General features: G+C 46.1%; 1 protein-coding gene across 6 annotated transcripts in view; it reads left to right on the forward strand.

Moving 5' to 3' along the window:
* Positions 1 to 26,180, forward strand: part of LOC143964154 (electrogenic sodium bicarbonate cotransporter 1-like) — a 1,025,456-nt gene that overhangs the window by 435,404 nt on the left and 563,872 nt on the right. For all 6 annotated transcript variants that reach the window (XM_077473848.1, XM_077473849.1, XM_077473846.1 and 3 more), the window contains one exon: positions 14,415 to 14,569. In XM_077473848.1, coding sequence (XP_077329974.1) covers positions 14,415 to 14,569 — 155 coding nt within the window. The remainder of the gene's footprint in view (positions 1 to 14,414; positions 14,570 to 26,180) is intronic.

Below are 26,180 nucleotides of genomic sequence, written 5' to 3' on the forward strand. Positions count from 1 at the left end.
ATTTAACCTGCAAAGAGTGGTAAACAATACAACATTTGCATAAATTGACATTCCTCAAAACCGACAATAACTAAAGCCTCTGTAACCCTTACTTTCACGTTTTCCCCCTACTAACATACAACAGCCACGACACGCAAGAGGGCTGTCACGGTAGGTTCAAACATATTCTTGTTACTACAATAAGACTAAAACATGAGATAAACATTTAGATTCAAATGTGGGGGGAGATATTTCATAGTTCCCAAAAAAATGAAAAAAACAAAACAACCAGATGGAATGCTGCCTTCATGCTTAGTATTAGAAAAAAAATACAATGGGAAAGACATGAGAGCATCTCAGAATCTGGTATGGACCAGCCACACAAAGTTCACAAACAGGCATGAGAATTTTTAAACAGACATGTGCTACACATCCAACAACTCACTCATCATTACAGATTTCTGAAGCCACAGCTGAACTACTTCCAAGGTATTTTTATTCAAGGGTCTCGTACCTCCAGACATCAAAAGTACAGTACCTTCCAAAGGAATACACCTTACTGTACCCTCTTACCATATATGCCCATCTTTAAGGGGTCTAATGGCCTTAGTCCCATATCCAGATTTCATGTATTGTGCAGCTGTCTGACTGGGGTACATAGACGACCTATTGCCCATGACGATTCAAATCACTTTTTTGGCAAACTCTGCGCCCAGAAAACCCTGCGCTTTACTTTTGGAGTGGTTATTGTTTGCCCTTTTATGACTATAACCAACCCCCTCTTCCTGATTATTGTACACAGCTTGAGCAGGGCTGCAAGTGTACTACTACTCACATTTATGCTAATAAAATTGCGCACTGGAATTCCGACTATTATATACGGCCTGACTGGTCTTACGATATACAGCCTTTTAAATGTGTTTGTCCGACAACTACAAAACACCCTGAAAATCCTCCACTATTCAAAACAATCTTATGGCTTCTATCTGCACCTAGATATTACAACAATAACTTGGATGCCTCCTGTTTGCTCTCTATCTGACACTGTATTACAGTATAAAATAAAAGAGTTTAAAAATCAAACATACTTCCAAACACGAGTCAAAAGACCCCAAGCTCCTCCCACCAACTTCCTGTTGCATACTTGCAAATAACTTCCTGTCTGCTCATCTCTAAAAAAACTCATCCAACTGGTTTATTTAAATATTAATGAAGCGGGGAGCCTTGAACAGCTTTATATTATGTCTATCAAGACATTAAAAAATCTGTGGCTAACAAAAAACTTTTGTCCAGGAAAAGATGGAATAAACCCCCATTTTGCAAATGGGAGGGAATCCCCATCGACTCACATATCTCCTGGGCAGTCAAATCACAAGTTTTGAGACGGAAATACCACGCAAATACAAATGAATTGGAGCAGTTTCCACTCTGGGATGATTTACAGGCTAAACAGTATAAAATCCTAAGACTCTACAAACCAAATTTTAAACCTGGCCCAAAAGCAAAGCAATTCTACCCAAAACCAAAACACAGTGGACACAAAATGGTAGTTGCAACAAAATCATGCCACGGCCACATGGTGAAAATGGCAGACTAAAATGGCCGCATGACGACAACAACAAAAGAAAAGGCAGTTGTTGATCCCGCCAAAACCAGCTTCACTAAAGCACTTTCTCCCCACAAAACGACACATTTGAGACACCACATTAACACTTACAAACATTTTAGCTTATATACTACTAGGGACCTTGGCCAACCAAACACAGGCTCTCCAATCAAACAACAAAACACAAAATAACATGGCTCAAACATACACTCTTGTTCCCAAATACAACACAATACTTGGCTCTGAAAGTTAGAAGGTCAACAGAACCCCCATGGGAACATCTGGGAACACCCACAGGGCGTAGCCTATTCGAGAAACAGCTCCCATTTGTAAGTTCTTGCAGCAAAACATGGCTGCCCTTCCCCCTCTTAGCCATATGGCCACTTGAATATGCTGCAGCCATTTGGAAAAGCAATATCAAAACGACCATCGAAGTTCACTAAACCATTTGTAGGTGAAAAATATTACTACATTTATGGTGAAATGTGTCTTGAGATAATATACACAACTGGCTTAGTCCCATACAAAGGAAATAATCACAATTTATATTTCTCATATACATATTACACAGCATAGAGTTACACAGCCTGCTCAGTCATACACAGCATACACTTTAGGTTTGCATTAAATGAAACCTATAGAGGATTTAAATATAGGTGCTTCCCCAATTAATAGACCTACTTACAATGACAAAAATATAACCTACAAAAAAAACCCCATAAGGTTCTTTGCCTGGCAGATCTTACCTCATACAGCGGACAGAGAATCAAGATCCCAAACACAGAACAGCAAAAATGTTCAAAAAACTTGAAGTATGGTTGTCGTACCATAGGCCGGCCTTTGCTGGTCTGGTTCTGGGTGTCTGTTTCCCTTTGAGGTCCGCTGAATTAGTAAGATCTGTTGGTTTCCTTTCTGGCCCACCATTAATGTCCGGGAAATTTTAAGCTTCTCCCTATAAGCATATCATTTCTTTGCGATTAAAAGCACAAATACAGCTTTCTCATATAGTCCTGGTAAAATGCGCTTTGTATGTCTCTCAGTAACACAGACAGACTCTGGTATCACCTTGAGCTTAGCAGAATCCTCTAGAGAATAACCAGACTCCTTTTATTTATACTAAAAACATGGATAACAAAAGAAGGTGGTGGCTTCAGAATGAGCCAGACACTTGTATTCATTCAAAAGAACCAATCACACACATGTATACATTCAAATAGAAATACAGTAGTGACGTGTGCAGATGGTGGTGTGCAGAGCCATGCGGCAAGCACATGGCTCTGAACATAATCATGTGCACATTCCCACTGCTACCAATGACACGAGCCATACTCTATCATGGCTCAGTGGGCCATCATTTTGTATGGTTATGCTATGGTTCCCATGTCCGCAGATCTGCTTACTTAGGAGTTTGGTGAGGTAGTCCCTTGGTGAGGCATAAACAAACATCCTTAAAAGAGCAAACAGATCTGCCGTGTCCACGGGAAGGTTTTCGCAGTCAATGGTCTTCCACCAACGTCTGTATGTCCGAATACCCTCACATGAGCGTATTACAGAAAAACTGACATTGGGGGACATCTGACAACATACATTAATAAAAATTTCCACAACAGACCACTGCCTGCAAAACCCTCTTGGCGAAACTCGGTTCTGCAGTGAGCTTTACCTCCACTCCATATGCTTGATGAAAGTATCTTAGCTAGATCATGTGGCTGATCTGCAGGTCTGCTCCCTGCCTTTTCCGCTTTGGATGCAGGATCTAGGTGGATTGGGCTCTTAAAGCTGGAATGAGAAAACTTGTTAAACTTGTGGGTTAGCAATGTTGCCTGTCTCACACATCTAACAACCATGGCCTATTGTGCCTTTAGGTGCTACTTATGCCGCGTACACACGATCAAACAATTGGGTGGAAAAGTCCGGCAAACTCAAGTCCGCCGGACAATCCCCCCCTGTGCTTCCGGCAAACTTTTTTGACCCGCAAGTACGGCGGACTTAGAAAGTAGTTTTGCACTCTTCCTGCCGGACTTGCATTTCGGCGGACAATCCGGCCGTGTGTATGCCAGTCCGCCGTACTTTTGAAATGAACGGACTTTTCCCGCCCGGAGAAAAGTCCGCTCATTTTGAGCGGGTCTCCAGGTAGGCGGGGCCAGCGAAGGTGACGTCGCTGGCCCCGCCACCTGGTATGGACTTAAAAGGGAACCCAACGCCGAAAAAAATCGGCGTGGGGGTTCCCCCCAGGTCCACATCAGACCCTTGTCCGAGCCCGCTACCTGGCCGGCCAGGAAAGGGGGGGCGAGCGAGCGCCCCACCCCCCTCCTGAGCCGTACCAGGCCGTGTGCCCTCAACATGGGGGTGCCTTGGGGAAGGGGGGGCCGCACGGCCCCCCCACCCCAAAGCACCTTATCCCCATGTTGATGAGGACAAGGGCCTCTTCCCGACAACCCTGGCCGTTGGTTGTCGGGGTCTGCGGGCGGGAGGCTTATAGGAATCCGGGAGCCCCCTTTAATAAGGGGGCCCCCAGATACCGGCCCCCATCCCTATGTGAATGAGTATGGGGTACAATGTACCACTACCCATTCACCTGTGAAAAAAGTACAAAAAAAAACACAACACAGGGTAAAAATAGTTTATTGCACAGCTCTGGGGGTCTTCCGTCTTCGGGAGGTCTTCTCGCCGGACTCCTCCGCTATCTTCTTCTAGCTCTTTTGCTAGCGGAGGAGCCCGGCTTTCTTCCTCGCCGCCACCCTTCTTCCGACTTCGCGGGTCTTGTCCCCCTCTTCGGTTCTTCTGCCGGGCCACCGCGCCTTCTTATAGCTCTTTTACAGGCGGTGGCCCGGTCTTCTGTCGCCGCTGTCGTCGCTGCTGTCGTCGCCGCCGCTGCCTTCTGTTCTTCTGTTCTCTTCTTCTCTTCAGATCTTGACTCGCCGCTCCCTCCGCTCACAATGGCTCAGGCGCGACGCGCTGCGACTTATATAGGGACATCACCGGATGATGTCCCCGCCTATTATGATGTCACAGTCCCAGCATCCATATATAAGTCGCCGCACGCCCGGTCCCCGTCATTGTGAGTGGAGCGAGCGACGAGGCAACATCTGAAGAGAAGAAGAGAAGAACAGAAGGCGGCGGCGGCGACAGAAGACCGGAGAGGGGGACAAGACCCCCGAAGTCGGAAGAAGAGGCCACGGCGAGGAAGAAAGCCGGGCTCCTCCGCTAGCAAAAGAGCTAGAAGAAGATAGCGGAGGAGTCCAGCGAGAAGACCGCCTGAAGACGGAAGACCCCCGGAGCTGTGCAATAAACAATTTTTACCCTGTGTTGTGTTTTTTTTGTACTTTTTTCACAGGTGAATGGGTAGGGGGACATTGTACCCCATACTCATTCACATAGGGTTGGGGGCCGGTATCCGGGGGCCCCCTTATTAAAGGGGTCTCCCGGATTCCAATAACCAACGGCCAGGGTTGTCGGGAAGAGGCCCTTGTCCTCATCAACATGGGGACAAGGTGCTTTGGGGTGCGGGGGGTGCGGGGGCCGCGCGGGTAGCGTGCTCGGACAAGGGTCTGATGTGGACCTGGGGGGGATTTTTTCGGCGTTGGGGTTCCCCTTTAAGTCCATACCAGGTGGCGGGGCCAGCGACATCTCCTTCGCGGGCCCCGCCTACCTGGAGACCCGCTCGAAATGAGCAGACTTTCCTCCGCGTGTGTGGGCGAGTCCGTTCATTTCAAAAGTAGGGCAGATAGTACGGCGGACTTAGTACGCTGTATTAGTCTGCTGAAAAAGTGCCGTGTGTGGGCAAGTAGCTCGTTCGGAAAGTCCAACGGACAGTCTGGCTAGTCGGCTACGTGTGTACGCGGCATTAGAACCACTAAAGATTAATCAGAGACCTGTCTTGCAAGACAAGGACATTACAGTGATCAATAAGAGCGCCTGTCTTAATACAGCCTTGTTCAGGGAAACAAATCTGCAAAAAGGGGTCCCTGACAGACAACTTTTTGTTAAATTTTATCTTTACATCAGCGAAGACTAAAAGGAAGCCTACTTAAAGTGGAGGGCCACCCTGAAAAAAAAAACATTAAAAATTTGAAAAAAATCTGAAAAAGAAAAAATGAAATATTTTTTTTTTAACTTACCAGAAATGCCTGTTGCTAGGCACATTGTCCTAATCTGCCTTTTCCTCCTCCGCGGAGATCTTCTATCTTCTCTCCTCCATGCGGCGTCTTCTGGGTAATGGGTCGCGCTGTGTTCTGGCAACTGTGTGTCCCAGAACACAGCGCGCCCCATTCACAAAGTTAAAAAACACACAGATATCGTTGGGAAAAGTCCTTTATTAAAAATAAAAAGAATGAAATAAAGAATCCAGCAGTGGTAATCCACTCTTGCTATCCAGCGATGGCTGATCTCTTCTCCGTGGTCCAGCGATGGGTGATCTCTTCTCAGGAGTCCAGTGATGGGTGATCTCTCCTGATTGTCCAGCGCAGCTCATCCTGTCTCCACCAGAGACACTGCGGGGAATCCCGGCAGCCTGGCAGGTCTTAGCTGAGGAGGACACGGTCACCTGTCACCTGACCCCGCCCCCTCTGACGCAAGGGGAACCCCAGGCTTCCCCTGTGACGTGCAGGTGACCCCGCCCCCTCTGATGTAACGTAACCTGCATTACATCAGAGGGGGCGGGTCACCCGTTCATCACTGGGGAAGCCTTTTTTATTTTTAATAAAGGACTTTTCCCAACAGTGTCTGTGTTTTTTAACAATTATTTTCACTTTCTTTGTGAAATGGAAGGAAAGTACCCCCTTACCATTTAAAACAGGGGGGCAGGATCTGGGGGTCCCCTTATTAAGCCCCCCGCCCGCAGACTCCCACAACCACTTGCTAGGGTTGTAGGGATGAGGCCCTTGTCCCCATCAACATGGGGACATGGTGCTTTGAGGAGTCACAGACCCCCAAAGCATCCTCCCAATGTTGAGGGCATGTGGCCTGGTACGGTTCAGGAGGGGGAGGGCCCGCTTTCTCATCCCCCCTGCGGCCTGCCAGGTTGTTTGCTCGGATAAAGGATCTGGTATGGATTTTTGGAGGGAACCCCACGTTCAGGTTGAATAAGCAAGGGGTCCCCAATGCCGTGTCTCCCTGGAAGAGTGCAGCCAGCAACCCCCTACTGTGTATCCGTAAGAAGTAGCAAGGTAGAACAATGAGAAACAGAAAAAAAACACCCCTCACTGCTGTGTTTTTCTGATATGCAGATAAGGCAGTAAATATAGGACACAAACAATCTTAAATCTTTGTGTATGACTGATGTGTAACAATATAACAATACTGAGCAGAGATGCCACCACCCTCAATGTGTCTCACTGCTGAGCAGCAAAAACAAATCAGAAAAGGACAAAGCAGCCTTCACTGCCATGTCCTTTCTAGAATGCAGCCAATAAGGCAGTAAATGTAGGACATAAAAGACACAGAATCTTCAAACTTGTATATGTGTGATCAGGGCCGGCGCTCCCACTAGGCGAACAAGGCAGTCGCCTAGGGCGCACTGCCGCCTAGGGGCGCAGCCACAGCCTTGGTCCCCTCCAGAGGATCAGTTCCCCCCTGGCGAGTGGTGGCTCGTGCAGACTGTAGCAGGAGGTGGCTCCATATGGCTGGCTGCAGAGTCGCTGGGCGGGGGAGCAGGCAGATCTCCCCCTTCGGACTAAGCCAGGGACGACCATGCGGATGTCCAGCAGCCATGGGTGTCAGCTCTCTGCCCGCCCCACCTCCCTCCTTGGGTGATGTGCAGCCATTGGAGGAGCAGGGCGGGCGGCATGGACCCACCCAGGCCCGGACTAGCTATAGGACAAACGCAGGGCCGAGGCTGCCGGGCCACTTGTCTTGGAGGAGCGAGGACCAAAAAGCAAAGCTTTTCCTGCAGCTCATCCAGCCTCTCTCTGATCAGCTTAATGGGGGTGGAGCTGGAGGAGGTCTCCCGGAGGTGACACGGACTGCCGCCCGCTGCCTGACATGTGGAGGAAGCGAGAAAGGATTGCCCCAAGGTAAGAACTTGTCAGGTGGTGGGGGGAAGCTCTGGGGATGAAGGCTTCTAGTCAGAGCTTATCTTTGGTGTGTGATCCCTTCCACTTGGCTGCACCCACCCTCCTATCCACCTGGCTCCATCCCTCTCCACCTGGCTCCATCCCTCTCCACCTGGCTCTATCGCTCCGCCTGGCTCCATCCCATCCCCTGACCCCATCCCATTCCCTGGCTCCATCCCATCTCCTGGCTACATCCCTCTGCCTGGCTCCCTCCCTCCGCCTGGCTCCATCCCATCGCCTGGGTCCATCCCTCCTCCCGGGTCCATCCCATCCCCTGGCTCCATCCCATCCCCTGGCTCCATTCCTCCGCCTGGCTCCATCCCATCCCCTGGCTCCATTCCTCCGCCTGGCTCCATCCCTCCACCTGGCTCTATCCCTCCACCTGGCTACCCCCATCTCCTGTCCACTTTGCTATATCCTCCCTCCACCTGGCTCCTTCCCTCTCCACCTGGCTCCATCCCTCCACCTGGCTCCATCCCTCCACCTGGCTCCATCCCATCCCCTGGCTCCATTCCTCCACCTGACTCCATCCCATCCCCTGGCTCCATCCCTCCGCCTGGCTCCATCCCTTTACCTGGCTCTATCCCTCCACCTGGCTACCCCCATCTCCTGTCCACTTTGCTATATCCTCCCTCCACCTGGCTCCATCCCATCCTCTGGCTCCATCCCTCCGCCTGGCTCCATCCCTCCGCCTGGCTCTATCCCTCCACCTGGCTACCCCCATCTCCTGTCCACTTTGCTATATCCTCCCTCCACTTGGCTGCACCCCTATCTCCTGTCCACCTGGCTCCATCCCTCCACCTTGCTCGATCCCTCCACCTGGCTACTCCCCTCCTGTCCACCTGGCTCCATCCCTCCACCTGGCTGCACCCCTTCTCCTGTCCATCTGCTATATCCTCCCTCCACCTGGCTGCACCTCCCCTCTCCTGTCCACCTGGCTGCACCTCTCTCCTGTCCTCCTGGCTGCACCCTATCTACTGTCCACCTGGCTCCATCCTTCCCCCCACCTGGTTGCACCTCCCCTCTCCTGTCCACCTCACTCCATCCCTCCACCTGGCTGCACTCCCCCTTTCCTGTCCACCTGGCTATATCCCTCCCCCCACCTGGCTGCACCCCCTCTCCTGTCCACCTGGACCAGTTCTGGTGCTAAAGTTATTGAATTAATTTTTTTGGGGGGGGGCACCAGTAGCTGGTCTCGCCTAGGGTGCAAAATAGTCTAGCACCGGCCCTGTGTGTGATGTGCAGCAATAACTGGAGGGAGTCTGAGGGGTACCACATCCAAATATCTAAAACGAAAAAGGAAATTCCCCTAACTGGACTTTAAATGCACTAAAATTCCAAAATAAGTAGAAAAGTATAAATTTTATTAACAAAATTACTGCGTGAGATAAAGAATAAAAAGCGGCATGTGAGCAGCAATGCATATATGTTCTGATAGTCACATAACAGTTGACAATATTGCATTATAGTTCACCTTACGCGTTACAAATTTTCCAAAATCTCCTTCAGGGGTACGTGAAAGAGTTAATCATATGTCTATAATATATTGACAAAAACATTTGAGGCATATAATCTTAATAGCTAAAAGGATTGGTAACAAGAATGCAATGTTGGATATCGTAGTATATTTGTTGCTTGTTGCTTTTATCGTAGTATATTTGTTTTAGCTTAATTAAGGCTTTTCCCACTCGGCCAATAGCTAAGTCGCCTAACGTTGCACGAAAGGTGGAGATTTTTTTAAGGAGGGCCAGGGTAGGGGAACCCTTCAAGCGGGGGGTTCCAGTACTTTAAGTTCCTTTTCCGTTTGCTGTTTTAAGGATTGTGCGTCTCTTTTCATGGCAGAGGACAGGGCAAGACATTTACCCCTCATTACCGCCTTGTGGGCTTTCCACAATGTGGGGAAGGTCGTTTCCGGGTTGTAATTTTCCGCAAAATAATATTTTAAAGTGAAGGTGCTGGAGAAGAAACGTATTTAGGCACCAGTTAAAGTGGTTGTATACCCAAATTTTTAACTTTTACCTACAGGAAAGCCTATAATAAGGCTTACCTGTAGGTAAAAAAAATATCTCCTAAACCTGTACGGTTTAGGAGATATTCCCCTCGGTATGCGCCGCTGACTGCAGCGGCGCATGCGCACAAGGGGATTCTCGGCCTGAAAATCCGGCAGTGGCCGGCCGGCCGGAATGAAATCTCCCGCGCGCATGCGATATCGCGGCTCCGGCCACTCACAGCGCCGGAGCCGCGATACCCGGAAGAAACGCCGAGGGAGCATGTCAGCTCCCTTGGCGTGGATCGGGCCAGATGTCGGGGCCTCGTTCTAAGGTAAGTATTTCATAATGAGCTAGTATGCGGTGCATACTAGCTCATTATGCATTTTGCTTTGCAGGTTTAAAAAAAAAAAATTGCGGGTTTACTACCGCTTTAACAAACGATAACGAAAGTGCAGAATCCAAAAAACAAAAGATCCGACATAAACAAATGCTTTATTTTCGCTTTCATTGTGACAACAGTTCGATATAGATAGGAGATTCAACATGACGCTGACAATAACAATCTGTGTCTATCGAACCTGTGGTCGAATGTGCCTAACCTTAACTCTATTAGTTCAGGATTATTCTACATAGAGAGAAAAGATTTGAAAGAGAGAAACGATTCGACATAGAGAGAAAAGATTCGACATAGAGAGAAAAGATTCGACATAGAGAGAAAAGATTCGACACAGAGAGAAAAGATCGCTGCTGGAATTGGGTGGGGGAAGTAAAATAAAAATAATGATGATGATGAATGTTATTGGCTGATTGTAACCAAAAAAGATGAGCAGTAACATAGCTAGAACTAAGTACACACGTACAGCCAAACTTACTTTCACTTACGATTGCTAGCAGAGAGAGACACACACACACTGAATCATTTCAGAAGACAGTCAATCTTAGCTGGTCCATTTGTCAGAGAACCTGAATTATTTAGCAATTAAAGCGGGGTTCCACCCTAAAGTGGAACTTCCGCTCATCGGAACCCTCCCCCCCTCTGGTGCCACAGTTGGCACCTTTCAGGGGGGAGGGGGGTGCAGATACCTGTATAAGACAGGTATTTGCACCCACTTCCGGGCATAGACTCCCACGGGAGTCTATGCCTCTTCCTGTCCCGGCGCGCTGTCTGCTGGGACACACAGGGGTCCCAGACACAGCGCGGACCATTCCTATTGCGCTGCATGGCTCGCGCATGCGCAGTAGGGAACCGGAAAGTGAAGCCGCAATGCTTCACTTCCTGATTCCCTCACCCAGAATGGTGGCGAGAGCCGAGCAATCGATCGGCCTCGGCTGCCGACATCGCTGGACCCTGGGACAGATGAGTGTCCATTTATTAAAAGTCAGCAGCTGTAGTATTTATAGCTGCTGGCTTTTAATATTTTTTTTTCCCAGTGAAATCCCTCTTTAAGCATAAGCACAGCAGCAGAACAATAGTGTAGCAAGCTACAGTTCAACTTCACTTTTTCATAATAATCTGCTGTTGCTAGTGTTGTGATAGCCACTTGATAGTGATACTAGTGTTTCTAGTGTTGTGATAGCCTCAGAGGCTGCCTGTGTTGTGGGGGGGGGGGGGGGGGATTTATTATTATAGATTCTATATTAGAGATTGAGATTCTATATAAATTCTATATACCCTATCTTGTTACCTGTGTGATCAGTGATCACTATCACCAGTCTGTTTTCTGTTTAAACTATATGCATTCAACATGAACGACAAAGATTCGACAAAGCAGCGAAAAACATACAAACGTTGAATCTTTGGCTTATGGTGTCTGTTGAAAGTTCTAAGAAGATTCGACGGAGAAGCTAAACTATACGGAGTCATACAGTCAAGCCTTCAATGGCAGATTCGGACAAAAACAAAATTCCAAAACGAAATATTTCAGTGTGCACATGTCTACAAAAGACTCTTAAATGGGCATCCTATGGAACACATTTTACAGGGATATGGGAAATGGTATTGACATAAACGAACACACCCACACCTTCAGAAGGTGAACTTGATGGACTGGTGTATTTATTTACCCTTACCAATTAATTATGAACTAGAAAACAGAAGCACAAAGTACACATCACACTGAAGCAAAGTCCTTACTTTGTTTTTTGTTTTTTTGTTTTGTAAACTTGGACTTTAACTGTCTTCTATTCCTGTGGACAAAGTGTAACAAGAAGAAAGTGACAGTACATACATCATATTACAACAATATGATACAGTGTTCTGAACTAAGAAATATACTGTAAGTTTCATGTCAACAACAGAGAATATTAAAGAGGAGGGCCGGTTTAAAAAAATAAATAATTAAAAGTCAGTAGCTGCAAACACTGTAGCTGCTGACTTTTAATAAGCACACTTACCTGTCCAGGGCGCCCGCGATATCGGCCGCCCGGGGCTGACCCGTCCCTCGGTCTCGGGTCCCGGCGCCACCATTTTGGCTAAGGGAAACAGACAGTGGAGCCTTGCGGCTTCACTGCCGTTTCCTACTGCGCATGCGTGAGTCGCGCATCGCTTTGTGAATGGGGCGCGCTGTGTTCTGGGACACACAGTTCCCAGAACACAGCGCGACCCATTACCCAGAAGACGCCGCACGGAGGAGAGAAGAGGCAGATTAGGATGATGTGCCTAGCAACAGGCATTTCTGGTAAGTTAAAAAAAAAATATTTTTTCATTTTATTTATGATTTTTTTCAAATTTTTAATGTATTTTTTTTTTCAGGGTGGCCCTTCACTTTAAGACATCCTCGGGGGCATGGCCGCATTAGTGCTGCTTGTTTTAGTGGCGCTTTAGCACTGTCTTAAGAGGCGCTTTTCAGCTGCTAGAGGCAGGGCCGCTGATAGGCCAGTGCAACTGGCACCGTTGTACTGGGCCCGGCCAGCAGGGGGGCCTGGCAATCTGAACAGAAACAGAGTTGATGCAGAATAAAAAAATAAAAGAATATTCCTCCAGCCTGCACCCCATGACCCATCATCAACCAACCTCACCAACCGATCCCTCAAAACAAACCAAACAACCACACAGCCCCCACCCCACCAAAACTGCCAACACCAAAAATGTCTGTGCTGTCTGCACAGACAGTGCCACCCATGCTGCCAATGGAATTATGCCATTTGTGGCATGGGTGGCACCGTCTGCAGTACATTATGGCATTGGCGGCATGGGTGGCACTGTCCGCAGTACATTATGGCATTGGCGGCATAGGTGGCACTGTCTGCAGTGCATTATGGCATTGGTGGCATGGGTGGCACTGTCTGCAGTACATTATGGCATTGGTGGCATGGGTGGCACTGTCCGCAGTACATTATGGCATTGGCGGCATGGGTGGCACTGTCTGCAGTACATTGTCATTGGTGGCATGGGTGGCGCTTTCTGCATTACATTATGTCATTGGCGGCATGAATGGCACTGTCTGCAGCACATTATGCCATTGGCGGCATGGGAGGCAATGTCTGCAGTACATTATGGCACTGGCATGTCCCACTGTCAAGTCGCTGGTCGCCACCATTACTAGTAAAAATAAATTAAAAATACATAAATACATTCCATAGTTTGTAGACACTAGAACTTTTGCGCAAACCAATCAATATATGCTTTCTGGGATTTTTTTAGCATAAATATGTCGCAGAATACATATTAGCCTAAACTATAGAAGAAATTAGATTTTTTACATTTTTTACTGCATATGTTTTATAGCAGAAAGTAAAAAACATTTTTTTTTTCAAAATAGTTTTTATTTTTATGGTTATAGCGCAAAAAGTAAAAATGCGGTGTCTGGGGTGGGCGGGGCTGAGGTGGGCCTGAGGGAGGGACCAGAGTTGGGGCCAGGGGTGGGGCTGAAGGGGGCCCTGTTAATTAGACTGTACATGATTTCTATCAGCGGCCCTGGCTAGCGGGGCACTTTTAACTCCATGTTTTGCAGCGCTTCCGAATCGCTTTTAAGGCACTTCCGAAGCACTGCCCATTCATTGCAATGGGCAGGGGCTTTTTGGAAGCGCTGTACACAACACTCCGAAACTGTCCCAAAGATGGTGCTTGCAGGACTTTTCCAAACATCCCGCAAGTGCACCATTCGGGTGTGAAAGCACCTATTGTAATGAATGGGAGGCAGTTTTCAGGTGCTTTACAGGCTTATTACACAATTTTACATTTTTCATTTTTTGACTAAACCTTTCTCATATTTTACTACTTGAGATTGGGAGCTTATCTGCTTATGCTCCCAGCATCAGTACACAATCCAATCAGCAACATTACCTCCATTTAAGTGTGTCCTATGTTGAGCTGGATTCTGCATAGTGTAGAAATTGATGATCTTCCAGTTGTTTGAGAGTTAACATCAGCCACTGAAAATTAGGAAAGTGTTGTGCCGCTAATCTGCACCTTCTGCCCACAATGCATTCTGTGAATGGAGGATTGGCAGATGAATAACAGAAACCACCTCCGCCAATCACATAACACTTTGCATTCTGGCAAAAAATATGAGTTCTATTAATGGAGGAGGAGGAGGGAAAAAGAGGGTGGGTGAGCAGTGCAATTCTTTTATGCTGGCAACAGCTGATAATCTTCAGGCACTGTAGGAAAGTTTAGGCAACGTTGGGGAGAAGATTTTTACAAAGAAAAAAAGTAACCAAACTTCAGGTTTAACATGTGGTTTTGAACATACGGTTTTAAACTGGGTTTTAAAAAATAGCAATTCTGGTAATGTTCAAAAACTAGCATTTTAAAATTATATAAATATAAATCTATTATTCTAGCTGTTCCGGAAAGTAGCATATAAGGCTATGAACAAAGATGAATTGACAGCAGGAATCGATGATTTCTTAGATGAAGTTGCTGTTCTGCCACCAGGAAAATGGGATCCTACAGTTCGTATTCAACCACCTAAATTTCTGCCATCAGTCCAGAGAAGGTAAATATCTTACGGTGTATAAAATTTTTTACAGGAGTTGTCTACTTACTTGTAATGCTGTGTAAAATCTTGCTTGTAAGGACTATATCAGATGGTAAGTGAAATCAACCAAATTGCTTTTCCATCACAACAGAATGGAAAAAATATCTGCCAGGTATAACTTTGGAAAGTAATAGTGGCGAAAAGAGTAAGCCCTTGTACACACGGTCGGACATTCCGACAACAAAATCCATCAGATTTTGTCCGAAACTTGTGTTGCATACACACGGTCGGACAAAGTTGTTGGAAAATCTGATCGTACGTAACGTGATGACGTTATTTCGTTAGGACTGGACTAGGTTCAGGCTAGTAGCCAATAGCTTTGGTCTAGGAATTTGATCTGAACATGCGTGGCACTTTGTCCGATCGGAATTCTCTACACACAATCGGACAAAGTCTGATCGGATCATGTTGTCGGAAAGTTTTATAGCCCAGCTCTAAAACTTTGTCCGCCGGATATTCTGACGGAAACAGTCCGATGAAGCCCACACACAGTCGGATTATCCAACAACACGGTCCGTTTGGACATTTTCCATCAGAATGTCTGACCGTGTGTACAAGGGCTAACAGAAGGATAAAATGCACAACAGTAGAGGTGAAACAGGTGGATAAGGGGGAATGGGTGGTATATAGAAGTAATGTAGTACTTTCTAGTTTAGAATATGCATGATAGGAAAGACTCAAATGAATGGTGAATGACTCCTTTTGTAATACAGTCTATGACCGGTAGCTGAGGGAATAGCAATTTAAATTTTTTTTTTAAAGGCTTAATTTTTAGCCTACCTTTTTATATTTTATTAAGAAAAAGTATACAGTTTCTGAATCCCTCTTGCTGAGTTAACCTGTAAAATGAGTATTAAACACTCACCATGTGTGTTTAAATACTGGCTAGCTTTTTTTCCTTTACATTTTATAGGTGTGTGTGTGTGCGTGTGTGTGTGTGTGTGTAAAAGGCTTTGGGGGATTCGAGGTATCAGATCCAGCAAAGAAAGTGTCATAAATTGGAGCTGGATTTGGATGATTATCTTTGGAATCAGGTGTAACCATGAATAAACGTGCACAAAATCAAAGGAATTGTTTAGGTATGAGATGTGTGGATCATTGGTCCCATATAAAGCAACAAGATCATTAAAGTGATAGTTAAGTCCATTTGTTTACATTTTACCTAGAGATTATAATAAGGCTTACCTGTAGGTACTGTAAATATCTCCTAAACATGCACCGTTTAGGAGCTATTTACTTGTGTAGCAGCCAGGAACGTCATCGATGCATGCATGCTAAAGGAACGGCATACCCGTGCCATTCCTTCAGAGCTCTGTGCCATAAACCATGACTCACGTGTGCATGCGCGGGAGTGTTGTCATCGTGGCTCAGTCATTGAAAGGACAGAAGCCCACAAACCCCGGGTGAAGATGGAAGCCCTGTCAGCGGTGATAGTGTGCTGCTGGAGGGCTTCGTATGAAGTAAGTTTCACATAATGTGCTAGTATCCACTTGAAGTCCAGGTCTTTTATGGAACTTTTTGTTTAAATCAATACTTTCTGTTAGAAATTAACTTAGAACCCCAAAATATTATATATTTTTTTTTTTAGCAGAGACCCTAGACAATAAAATGGCAATCGTTGCAATATTTTATGTCACACAGTATTTGCCCAGTGGTCTTTCAAACAATTAAAAAAAATACACTTTAATGAATTAAATAAAACAAAAAAAAAAACATAATACTTACACCAATTTTTATATAATGTGAAAGATTATGTTACGCCGAGTAAATAGATACCTAACATGTCATACCTAACATGTCATGCTTTAACCACTTGCCTACTGGACACTTAACCCCCCGCCCAGACCAATTTTCAGCTTTCGGTGCTCTCACAGTTTGAATGAAAATTACTCAGTCATGCAACACTGTACCTCCCTGGTGGTATAATTTCAGAACCAAAAGCGGTAATCCCGAGCCAGACTCAGGATCACTTCGCAGGATCCAGGAAGAGCTTACTTACCTTGTCCCCTGGATCCTGCGATGTCTCCCCTCAGTGTGAGCGGCTCGTCCTCCGCTCGATTCATCACGGAGCCAAGCTCTGTTCCCTGCAAGCGTTGCGATGCACGTGGACGGAGAACGTCGCCAAATTCAAAAAGTGAAACACACACACTATACATACAGTATACTGTAATCTTACAGATAACATTACTGTATGCAATTATTTCATATCCCTTTTGTTCCTAGTGGTTTCTCCAGTGCCCTGTATGCAGTTTTATATTATAAAAACTGTTCTTTCTGCCTGGAAACTTGAGATTGTCCATAGCAACCCAAACCGCCCCTTTACATCAAAAGCGATTTTAGACCAGCTAGAAAACAGAAATAATAAATTATAAAAACAGCAATAATAAATTAGAATCACTCGCAGAATTGAGCGATAGTGATGTGTGGGGAGATCCATCATCAAACACTGAAAAGTAATGACAATTCTGCAACTGAGCAAATTTCAGTGTTTTTGATTTGATTACATTATTGAATCATTTTTATTATTATTATATTATTATTTGGTATAATTATTTATAGTTATTATATTATAAGTTATGATTTTGTTTTTCAAACTTTATCCTTCCCAGGTTGTCTACTAGATTCTAGTTTGGACAGATTTAAGTGAGTTATTCCTAAGCCCTTGTACACACAGGCGGAGATTCCGACAACCAAATCCGACGGATTTTGTCCGAAACTGTTGTATACACACGGTCGGACAAAGTTGTTGGAAAATCCAACGTGATGACGTTATTTTGTTACAACTGGACTACGTTCACGCTAGTAATAGCTTTGGTGTAGGAATTTGATCTGACCATGCGTGGCACTTTGTCCGATCGGAATTCTCTACACATGATCGGAGTATGTCCGATTGGAGCATTTTGTTGGAAAATTTTACCGACATGTTGGAAAACTTGGTGCGTTTCCGACGGAAACAGTCCGATGTAGACCACACACAGTCGTAATATCCGACAAAACGGTTCGATCGGACACATTCCGTCGGAATCTCCGACTGTGTGTACAAGGGCTAAGAATTACAGGCCTACAATATAAAATGCCAAATTTCCATGCAAAATAATGGTACCGCTTTCAACACCAAAAATCTGAAATACGTAATCATACCGCCAGGAAGGTTAGTTTTTTATTTTTTTTGTCATACAAATAGAGCTTTCTTTTGGTGATTTTTAATCACCACAGTGTTGGCCAAAATGTATACTGCTTCATTGCTTAGGTAAAAATAACCCAAATAAGTGTATATTATTTGGTCTGTGTGAAAGTAAAGCTGGCCATACGTTATACAATTTTCTTATTCAATTTTCTTTAGATTTACTTTCAACTATGTAATGCGAGGGCCTGCAATTGAAAGTGTTTAGGTTTGACCTCATATTATATGATTTTGGTAAATCTAAAGGAAAGTTGTACAATAAAATTGTACAATGTATGGTCAGCCTCATAGAGAGTCTACAAGCTATGGTGCTAATCATTGAAAACTGATCACACCTGATGTACTGACAGCCTATCTAATTTCTTGAGACACTAACAAGCCAGGGCAGTACAAATACACCACAAATTACCCCTTTTTGGAAAGTAGGCATTCCAAGGTATTTAATAAGAGTCATGGTGATTGTTTTGAAGTTGTAATTTCTTCCCACAATTCTTTGCAAAATTACGTTTTTTTTTCCACAAAATTGTAGTATTAACAGGTTATTTCTCTCACACGGCATATGCATATCACAGATTACACTCCAAAGTACACTCTGCTACTCTTCCTGAGTATGGCGATACCACATGTGTGGGACCTTTTCACAACCTAGCCACATAGAGAGGTCCAACATGCAGGAAGCGCCGTCAGGTGTTCTATGAGCATAAATTACACATCTAACTTGTTGACTACCTATTGAATGGGCACTGTTGGCACTGTGACACTGATAGGCCCAGTGATATTGATGGGCAATGTGACACTTGGCGCTGTTGGCACTGTGGGCACTCTGACACTGGGCACTACGACACTGATGGGCATGGTGACACTGATGGGCACTGTTGGCACTGTGGGCACTCTGACACTGATGCGCAATGTGACACTGATAGACACGGTGACATTGACACTGTAACATTGATGGTCACTGATGGCACTGCTGGGGACTGACATTGATTGCCACTTGGACATTGATGGGCACAGTTTTGGCAGGTAACAAGATGAAAATCCCTCACTGCAGCACAGATCGCTCTCCCTCCTCACCTGTGGTCTCTGTGTGAGAGGAGAGCCGTCAATGAAAGATGATCTTGTATTTTTACATTTGAGATCTCTCATAGGACACGCCAATCACACGGTAAATGGCCACTGTGATTGGCCATTTATCACGATCTGTAATTGGCTGTGTCCAAGGTACACAGCTATTGTAGACCTTCTCCGATGCGTGCCTGTGGGGGTGCACGGGAAGCATGTTTCCGGGAGGATGTATATAGACGCTCTCATTCACAATCATTCTGGGCGACTTGAACATCCCTATTAATACTAATGCCTCGTACACATGATCGGACTATCCGGCGGACTTAGTACGGTGGACTTAGTCCGGCGGACAACCCACAAGACTTTGCAGCGGAACTCTGCCGGACTTTTCTGAGCGGACCTGCCCAGACACGACCGGACTTTTCCGGCGGAGTTTTGAAATGAACGGACATGCCCACACATGGAGTAAAGTCTGTTTATTTTGAACGTGGCTCCAGGTAGACGGGACTAGCATAGGAAGTCAATGTCGCCACATCCATTGGCGAGATTGGCACCTCGTGAGCCCCGTCACCTGGTATGGATTTAAAGGGGAAGCCCTACACCGAAAAAACAGCGTGTGGGTCCCCCAAAGTCCATATCAGACCCTTATCCGAGCTCGCAGCCTGGCCGGTCGGAAAAGGGGTTGGGGACGCGCGAGCACCCCCCTCCTGAGCCGTACCAGGCTGCATGCCCTCAACATGGGGGGTGCTTTGGGGAGGGGGGGCCCTGCGGCCTCAACACCCCAAAGCACCTTGTCCCCATGTTGATGAGGACAAGGGCCTCTTCCCAGCTTATCAGAGTCTGGGAGCCCCCACCCTATGTGAATGAGTATGGGGTACGATGTACCCCTACCCATTCACCTGGTGAAAAAAAGTGTAAATAAAAAAACACCACACAAGTTTTTAAAATAATTTATTAGACAGCTCCGGTGGTCTTCCCTTCTTCCTCTTCTCTTCTTCCTCTTGGGGGGTCTTCTCGCCAGACTCCTCCGCTATCTTCTGCTCTTTTGCTAGCTCTTTTACTAGCGGAGGAGCCCGGCTTTCTTCTTCATCGTCGCCACCATCCAGGGGTCTTCTTCCGACTTTGGGGTCTTGTCTCACTCTTCGATTCTTCTTGCCGGGCCTCCGCTATCTTCTTATAGCTCTTTAACTAGCGTTGGCCTGGTCTTCTGCCGATGTCGCCAGCGCCGCCTTCTTCTCTTCTTCTTCTTCCTTGCGATGGCAGGGACACATTGTGCGGCGGCTTATATAGGAACAAGGGGCGGGGTCACCGTTGGATGTCACATGGTGACCCCACCCCCTTATGATGTCACAGTCCCAGCATCCTCCGAGACTATGACATCATAAGGGGGCTGGGTCACCATGTGACATCACCTGGTGACACCGCCCCTTGTCCCTATATAAGTTGCCGCACAACACGTCCCTGCCATTGCAGCCAGAGGGGGCGTTGTTTCAATATTGCAAGGAAGAAGAAGAAGAGAAGAGAAGAAGGCAGCAGCAACAGCGACAGAAGACAGGGCCAACGCTAGTTAAAGCGGAGGCCCACCCTAAAGTGGAGCTTCCGCTCATTGGAACCCTCCGGTGCCACAATTGGCACCTTTCAGGGGGGAGGGGTGTGCAGATACCTGTACTGGCTTAGATATCTGCAGAAGGTACGCCCCTTTCCGCAGAATCTACGCCCCTTTCCGAAGGTCCCCCGCTGTCTGCTGGGAAACACACGGATCCCAGAGACAGCGGGGACCATCCTTATTGCGCAGCGCGACTCGCGCATGCACAGTAGGGGACTGGGAAATGAAGCCGCAAGGCTCCACTTCCTGATTCCCATACCCAAGATGGTGGCGGCGGCAGCACCTGAGAGACGATCGAGAGATCGGCTTCGGGTGCCGACAACGCGGGCGCGCTGGGCGGGTAAGTGTCATTATTTTAAAAGTCAGCAGCTGCAGTATTTGTAGCTGCTGGCTTTAAAAAAAAAAAAAAAAAAATGTGGACTCCCGCTTTAAGGAGCTATAAGAAGATAGCGTAGGCCCAGCAAGAAGAACCCAAGAGAGCGACATGACCCCCGAAGAGCGGAGACCCCAAAGTCGGAAGAAGACCCCCGGACGGTGGCGACGACGAAGAAGAAAGCCGGGCTCCTCCGCTAGTAAAAGAGCTAGCAAAAGAGCAGAAGATAGCAGAGGAGTCCGGCGAGAAGACCCCACAAGATGGAAGAAGAGAAGACCGCCGGAGCTGTCTAATAAATTATTTTAAAAACTTGTGTTGTGTTTTTTTATTTACACTTTTTTTCAACAGGTGAATGGGTAGGGGTACATCGTACCCCATACTCATTCACATAGGGTGGGGGGCCGGTATCTGGGGGCCCCCTTATTAAAGGGGCTCCCGGATTCCGATAAGCCCCCACCCGCAGACCCCAACAACCAGGGTTGTCGGGAAGAGGCCCTTGTCCCCATCAATATGGGGACAAGGTGCTTTGGGGTGGGGGGCCGCAGGGCCCCCCTTTCCCCAAAGCACCCCCCCATGTTGAGGGCACATGGCCTGGTACGGCTTGGGGGGGAGCCCACACACGGGCGGATTGTCCGGCGGACTCTGAACCACCGGACTAAGTCCGCCGGATAGGCTGATCATGTGTACGTGGCATTACACTTCATTAATCCTGCCTCTTCCAAACTTCAGCCTAACCTCCTCCTTTGACCTGAAGAAGTGGATACACGCTCCTACTCACTTTGAAGGCAATACCCTTGACCTTATTTTCTCTCACCTTTGCACTCCATGCAACCTCTCTAACTATGCATTCCCTGTCTCTGATCACTACCTTATTAGTTTCACTCTCTCCCTCTCCTCCACCTCCTCCCCCTCCAACCGCCTAAAAGTTACCTGCAGAAACCTATGTCAGCTCAACCCTTCTCTTCTCTACTCTGCTACAACAACCTCTACAACAAAATCTCACCCCTATCTCACCCCTATCCTGCACCAACCTAGCCACTTCTGTCAGCAACGATTCACTTCTAGCCGCACTGGACTCACTGCCCCCCCTCACTACACACAGAACCAGGCTCTGACCCCTTCAACATTGGCAAACAATATAAATCTGCCCTCCAAAAATACAATTCCAGCCTCCTCACTGCCAAACAGACCTATTTTATCACTCTTATTAGCAACTTATCATCCCATTCCCGTAAACTCTTTTCTACCTTCAACTCTCTAATTCGTCCTCCACTGCCTCCACCCGCCAACTCACTCATTGCCCAGGAGATCGCCAATCACTTCAAACATAAGATTGATACAATTCACAAGGAGATCTCTACTGTTCAGATACACGCCACACTTTACACTTCATGCCCACAGGTACAATCATTACTTCCCTCTTTCAACCCCACCCCTATAGACAAAGTTGCTAAACTACTTGCTAATGTCCACCTTACCACCTGCCCTCTGGATCCTGTTCCCTTGCAAATGCTATGTTCACTCTCTGGTTCTATGCTACACTCTCTAACCAACATCTTCAATCTCTCCCTCTCTTCTAGCATCTTCCCCAACTCTCTAAAACATGATCCCCATACTTAAAAAGCCCTCACTGGACCCATACAATCTTAACAACCTACACCTCATCTCCTCGCTACCCTTCTTATCCAAACTCCTTGAACGTCTGGTCAAAAACCAACTGAGCATCCACCTTGCTGATAATAGCCTTTTTGATCCCCTTCAGTTTGTAAGTCGTCCTTAACACTCCACAGAATCTGCTCTCCTAAAACTAACAAACTATCTACTAATGGCCAAAATCAATGGACACTATTCTGTACTTCTACTCCTGGACCTCTCTGCTGCCTTTGATATGGTTGACCACCCCCTCCGCCTCAAAAAACTCCATGCCTTTGGTCACCCTGACTCTACTCTTCGCTGGTTCTCTTTCTTATCCAAGTGCACCTTTAGCGTTTCTTACAACTCTACTTCCTCCTCTACTCTTCCTCTCTCTGTTGGGGTCCCCCCAAGGTTCTGTTCTTGGACCTCTCCTATTTTAAACCTACACCTCCTTTCCTCCCTGGGTCAGCTGATAGCCTCCCATGGCTTCCAATACCACCTCTCACGCTGATGACACCAAAATCTATTTCTCTACCCCTCAGCTTACTCCCTCTCTCTCCTCACGTATCACCAATATCCCACTACATCCTCAAACTAAATCTATCCAAAACTGAACTATAATTTTTTCTCTCTGTCAAAACTATAAGCCCATCCCTGCATGCCAAGGTTCTAAGTGTAGTCCTGGACTCTGCACTATCCTTTAAGCACTACGTCCAATCACTGTCCAAATCTTGCTGCCTCAACCTCTGCATCCCTCTGCAAAATACACCCCCTTTCTAACCAATGACACAGCTTACTCCCTCTCTCTCCTCACGTATCACCAATATCCCCCTACATCCTCAAACTAAATCTATCCAAAACTGAACTATAATTTTTTCTCTCTGTCAAAACTATAAGCCCATCCCTGCATGCCAATGTTCTAAGTGTAGTCCTGGACTCTGCACTATCCTTTAAGCACTACGTCCAATCACTGTCCAAATCTTGCTTCCTCAACCTCTGCATCCCTCTGCAAAATACACCCCCTTTCTAACCAATGACACAACAAAGCTCTGAATTCACTCGCTGGTCATCTCTCGCCTCCACTTTACAATTTTTTTTACAGGTTTTTAGGGATGAACCGAACATCCACCCCAGTTCGGTTAGCACCCGATCATCCCAAACAGACAAAAAGTTCTAGCGAACATGCAAACTCTATTAAAGTCTCTCTATTGGACACGAACATGAAAAAGTCCTAATTTTAAAGGCTTATATGCAAGTTATTGCCATAAAAGAGTGTATGCGGACCCTAATACTGCTCTAGGGGACATGTATCAATGCAAAAAAAAGTTTTTAAAATGATTGTTTTTAAAGGAGCAGTGATTTTAATGATGCTTAAAGTGAAACAATAAAAATGAAATATTCCTTTAAATATCATGCCTGGGGGGTCCCCTTACTCTGCCTATAAAGTGGCGCATCTGTGCGATGTATAGAACAAGCTGCAGCAATAATGATATTTCTAAAGGAAAAAATTTAATTTAAATGTACTCGCGGCTGTAATGTATTGCTGGCTCCTGGCAATACAGATCAATATATGTATAAAGGATTGCAGACCAGCAGACATCTAAGAGGATTGCAAATGTTAGGTATCTTAGCTACAGAGCTGATAAAGGCCGTGACTTTTGACCAGAACTTCCTTATCGGGGCACATTCGCATAGTAGGTGAAAGAATGTACCATTAGCTATTCTGCATCGGGAACATAAGGGAGAAGGCGATCTCTGCAATCTATATAATAAGCATGGTGTGAAACAGGATCTATATAGTAGTTTGGTCTGGATCACCTTGTCCCTTGAAGAAGTGACAGAGGATACCTGCAGGGGAAGAACCTCCCTCCAGACTTCCGTCAGCTCAGGTATGTCGGAATGCCATCTATGCTCCGTGGTGATAAGCCTGCTAGTTGTGGAGTAAAGTCTTCTAGTATGTAGAAACAAGTTTAGTGTGAGAGGGGTCGGTCAGTAGGCATTCCAGTAGGGAAGATTGCAACTTGATATTTCGAAGGCCGAGTATGTTCTATCTGTAAGTATTGAAAGTAAGCCATGCGAGGGAGACCAAAGTCCCTTTGGAATTTCGTGAAGGAGCAGAATGTGTTATCCCTAAACAAGTGTGAGATTGTTTTTACACCTTTTTTGAACCAGTAACCCCCGTCAGTTCTTTGTAAAAATTCAGGTAGATACGGATTTCCCCATAGCGGGGCATTGGGTGAGTATATGGTATGGGCAGTGGGCGGTAGCAGCTAAAAAATTCTAAAAATCCATAAAATCATGACCAGCACATTCACCAATTCCCTCCTCCTAAGCGGAATACGGTGTATGAGGTTCTAGAGAGATTCGTATGAAGTGAGGGTGGCTGCCTCCAAGGCAGTAGCTGAATTGTTGGCTTCAGGAAGAAACCACCAATGGGCAATTGCCAATTGTGAGGCGACATAGTAAGTAAGTAAGTTTGGAGACAGGGAAGCACTAGGCCCCCCTCCAAAGTGGGTAGCTGTAAAGTGTGTTTAGCAATCCTCACCACCCACCCCAGATAAAGTTAGTGATTCAAGTCCATCTCTTTAAATTTAGCTTTGGTAATATATATTGGTGGATTACTCAGGATGTATAGGAAGTGTGGGAGATAGATAAATTTGAAAATATTTATCATTCCTAACAGTGTTATGGGGAGATTGTGCCATGTTTTCAGGGTGTTCCTTAATCTGCTGATAAGGGGGCCTAAATTAATCTTGGCATATGATGAGATGGGGTGTTGTATCAAGACCCCTAGATAGAGCAACGTGTGTACTATTTGTAGTAGACATGATGGAGGTAGCACAATCGATCTCTCCTGGTTAGGGATGAGCCGAACACCCCCCGGTTCGGTTCGCACCAGAACTTTCGAACGGACCCCAAATTCGTACGACCTTTAGAACCCCATTGAAGTCTATGGGACTCGAACGTTTGAAATTAAAAGTGCTAATTTTAACGGCTAATATGCAAGATACTTTCCTAAAAAGGGTTTGGGGACCTGGCTCCTGCCCCAGGGGACATGGGTCAATGCTTAAAATGTTTTTAAAAATGTCCGTTTTGGCGGGAGCACTGATTTTAATGACGATTAAAGTGAAAAAAAAAAGTGAAATATTCCTTTAAATATGGTGCCTGGGGGGTGTCTGTAGTATGCCTGTGAAGTGCCACGTGTTTCCCGTGTTTAGAACAGTCCTTGCACAAAATGACATTAAACGGAAATAACATCATTTAAAACTGCTTGCGGTTTTAATGTTATATCTGGTTCCTGCAATATGGTTGAAAATCATTGAGAAAAATGGCATGGGTAGCCCTCCCTGCCCATTACCAGCCCCTTTGGGTCTTGTACGCATATTAAGGGAAACCCAGTACCCATATTAAAAAAAGGAAATGCGTGTGGCCCCCAGGCCCTATATACTCAGAACAGCAGTATACAGGTGGTGCAAACAAGACAGGGACTGTGTAGGTTTGTTGTGTTAAGTTGAATCTGTTTGTAATTTTCAACTGGTACATTTTTAAAGTGTAGCTCCAGTCAAAAAAACTATTTTTAAGCTTTTTGGAAAACATAGGGAAGGGTTATCACCCCTGTATAATTTGTTTTGTCGTCCATCTTTTTTCATCTCACTTGCTGAGTGTCTCCTTCCGTTTGCAAGTAGGAGATGTTTGTAAGTTGGAT

The sequence above is a fragment of the Lithobates pipiens genome, unplaced genomic scaffold (genome assembly GCF_037356315.1).
Source record: "Lithobates pipiens isolate NorthernLeopardFrog02 unplaced genomic scaffold, aLitPip1_a1.2 Scaffold_8, whole genome shotgun sequence".
NCBI classification, from domain to species: Eukaryota; Metazoa; Chordata; class Amphibia; order Anura; family Ranidae; genus Lithobates; species Lithobates pipiens.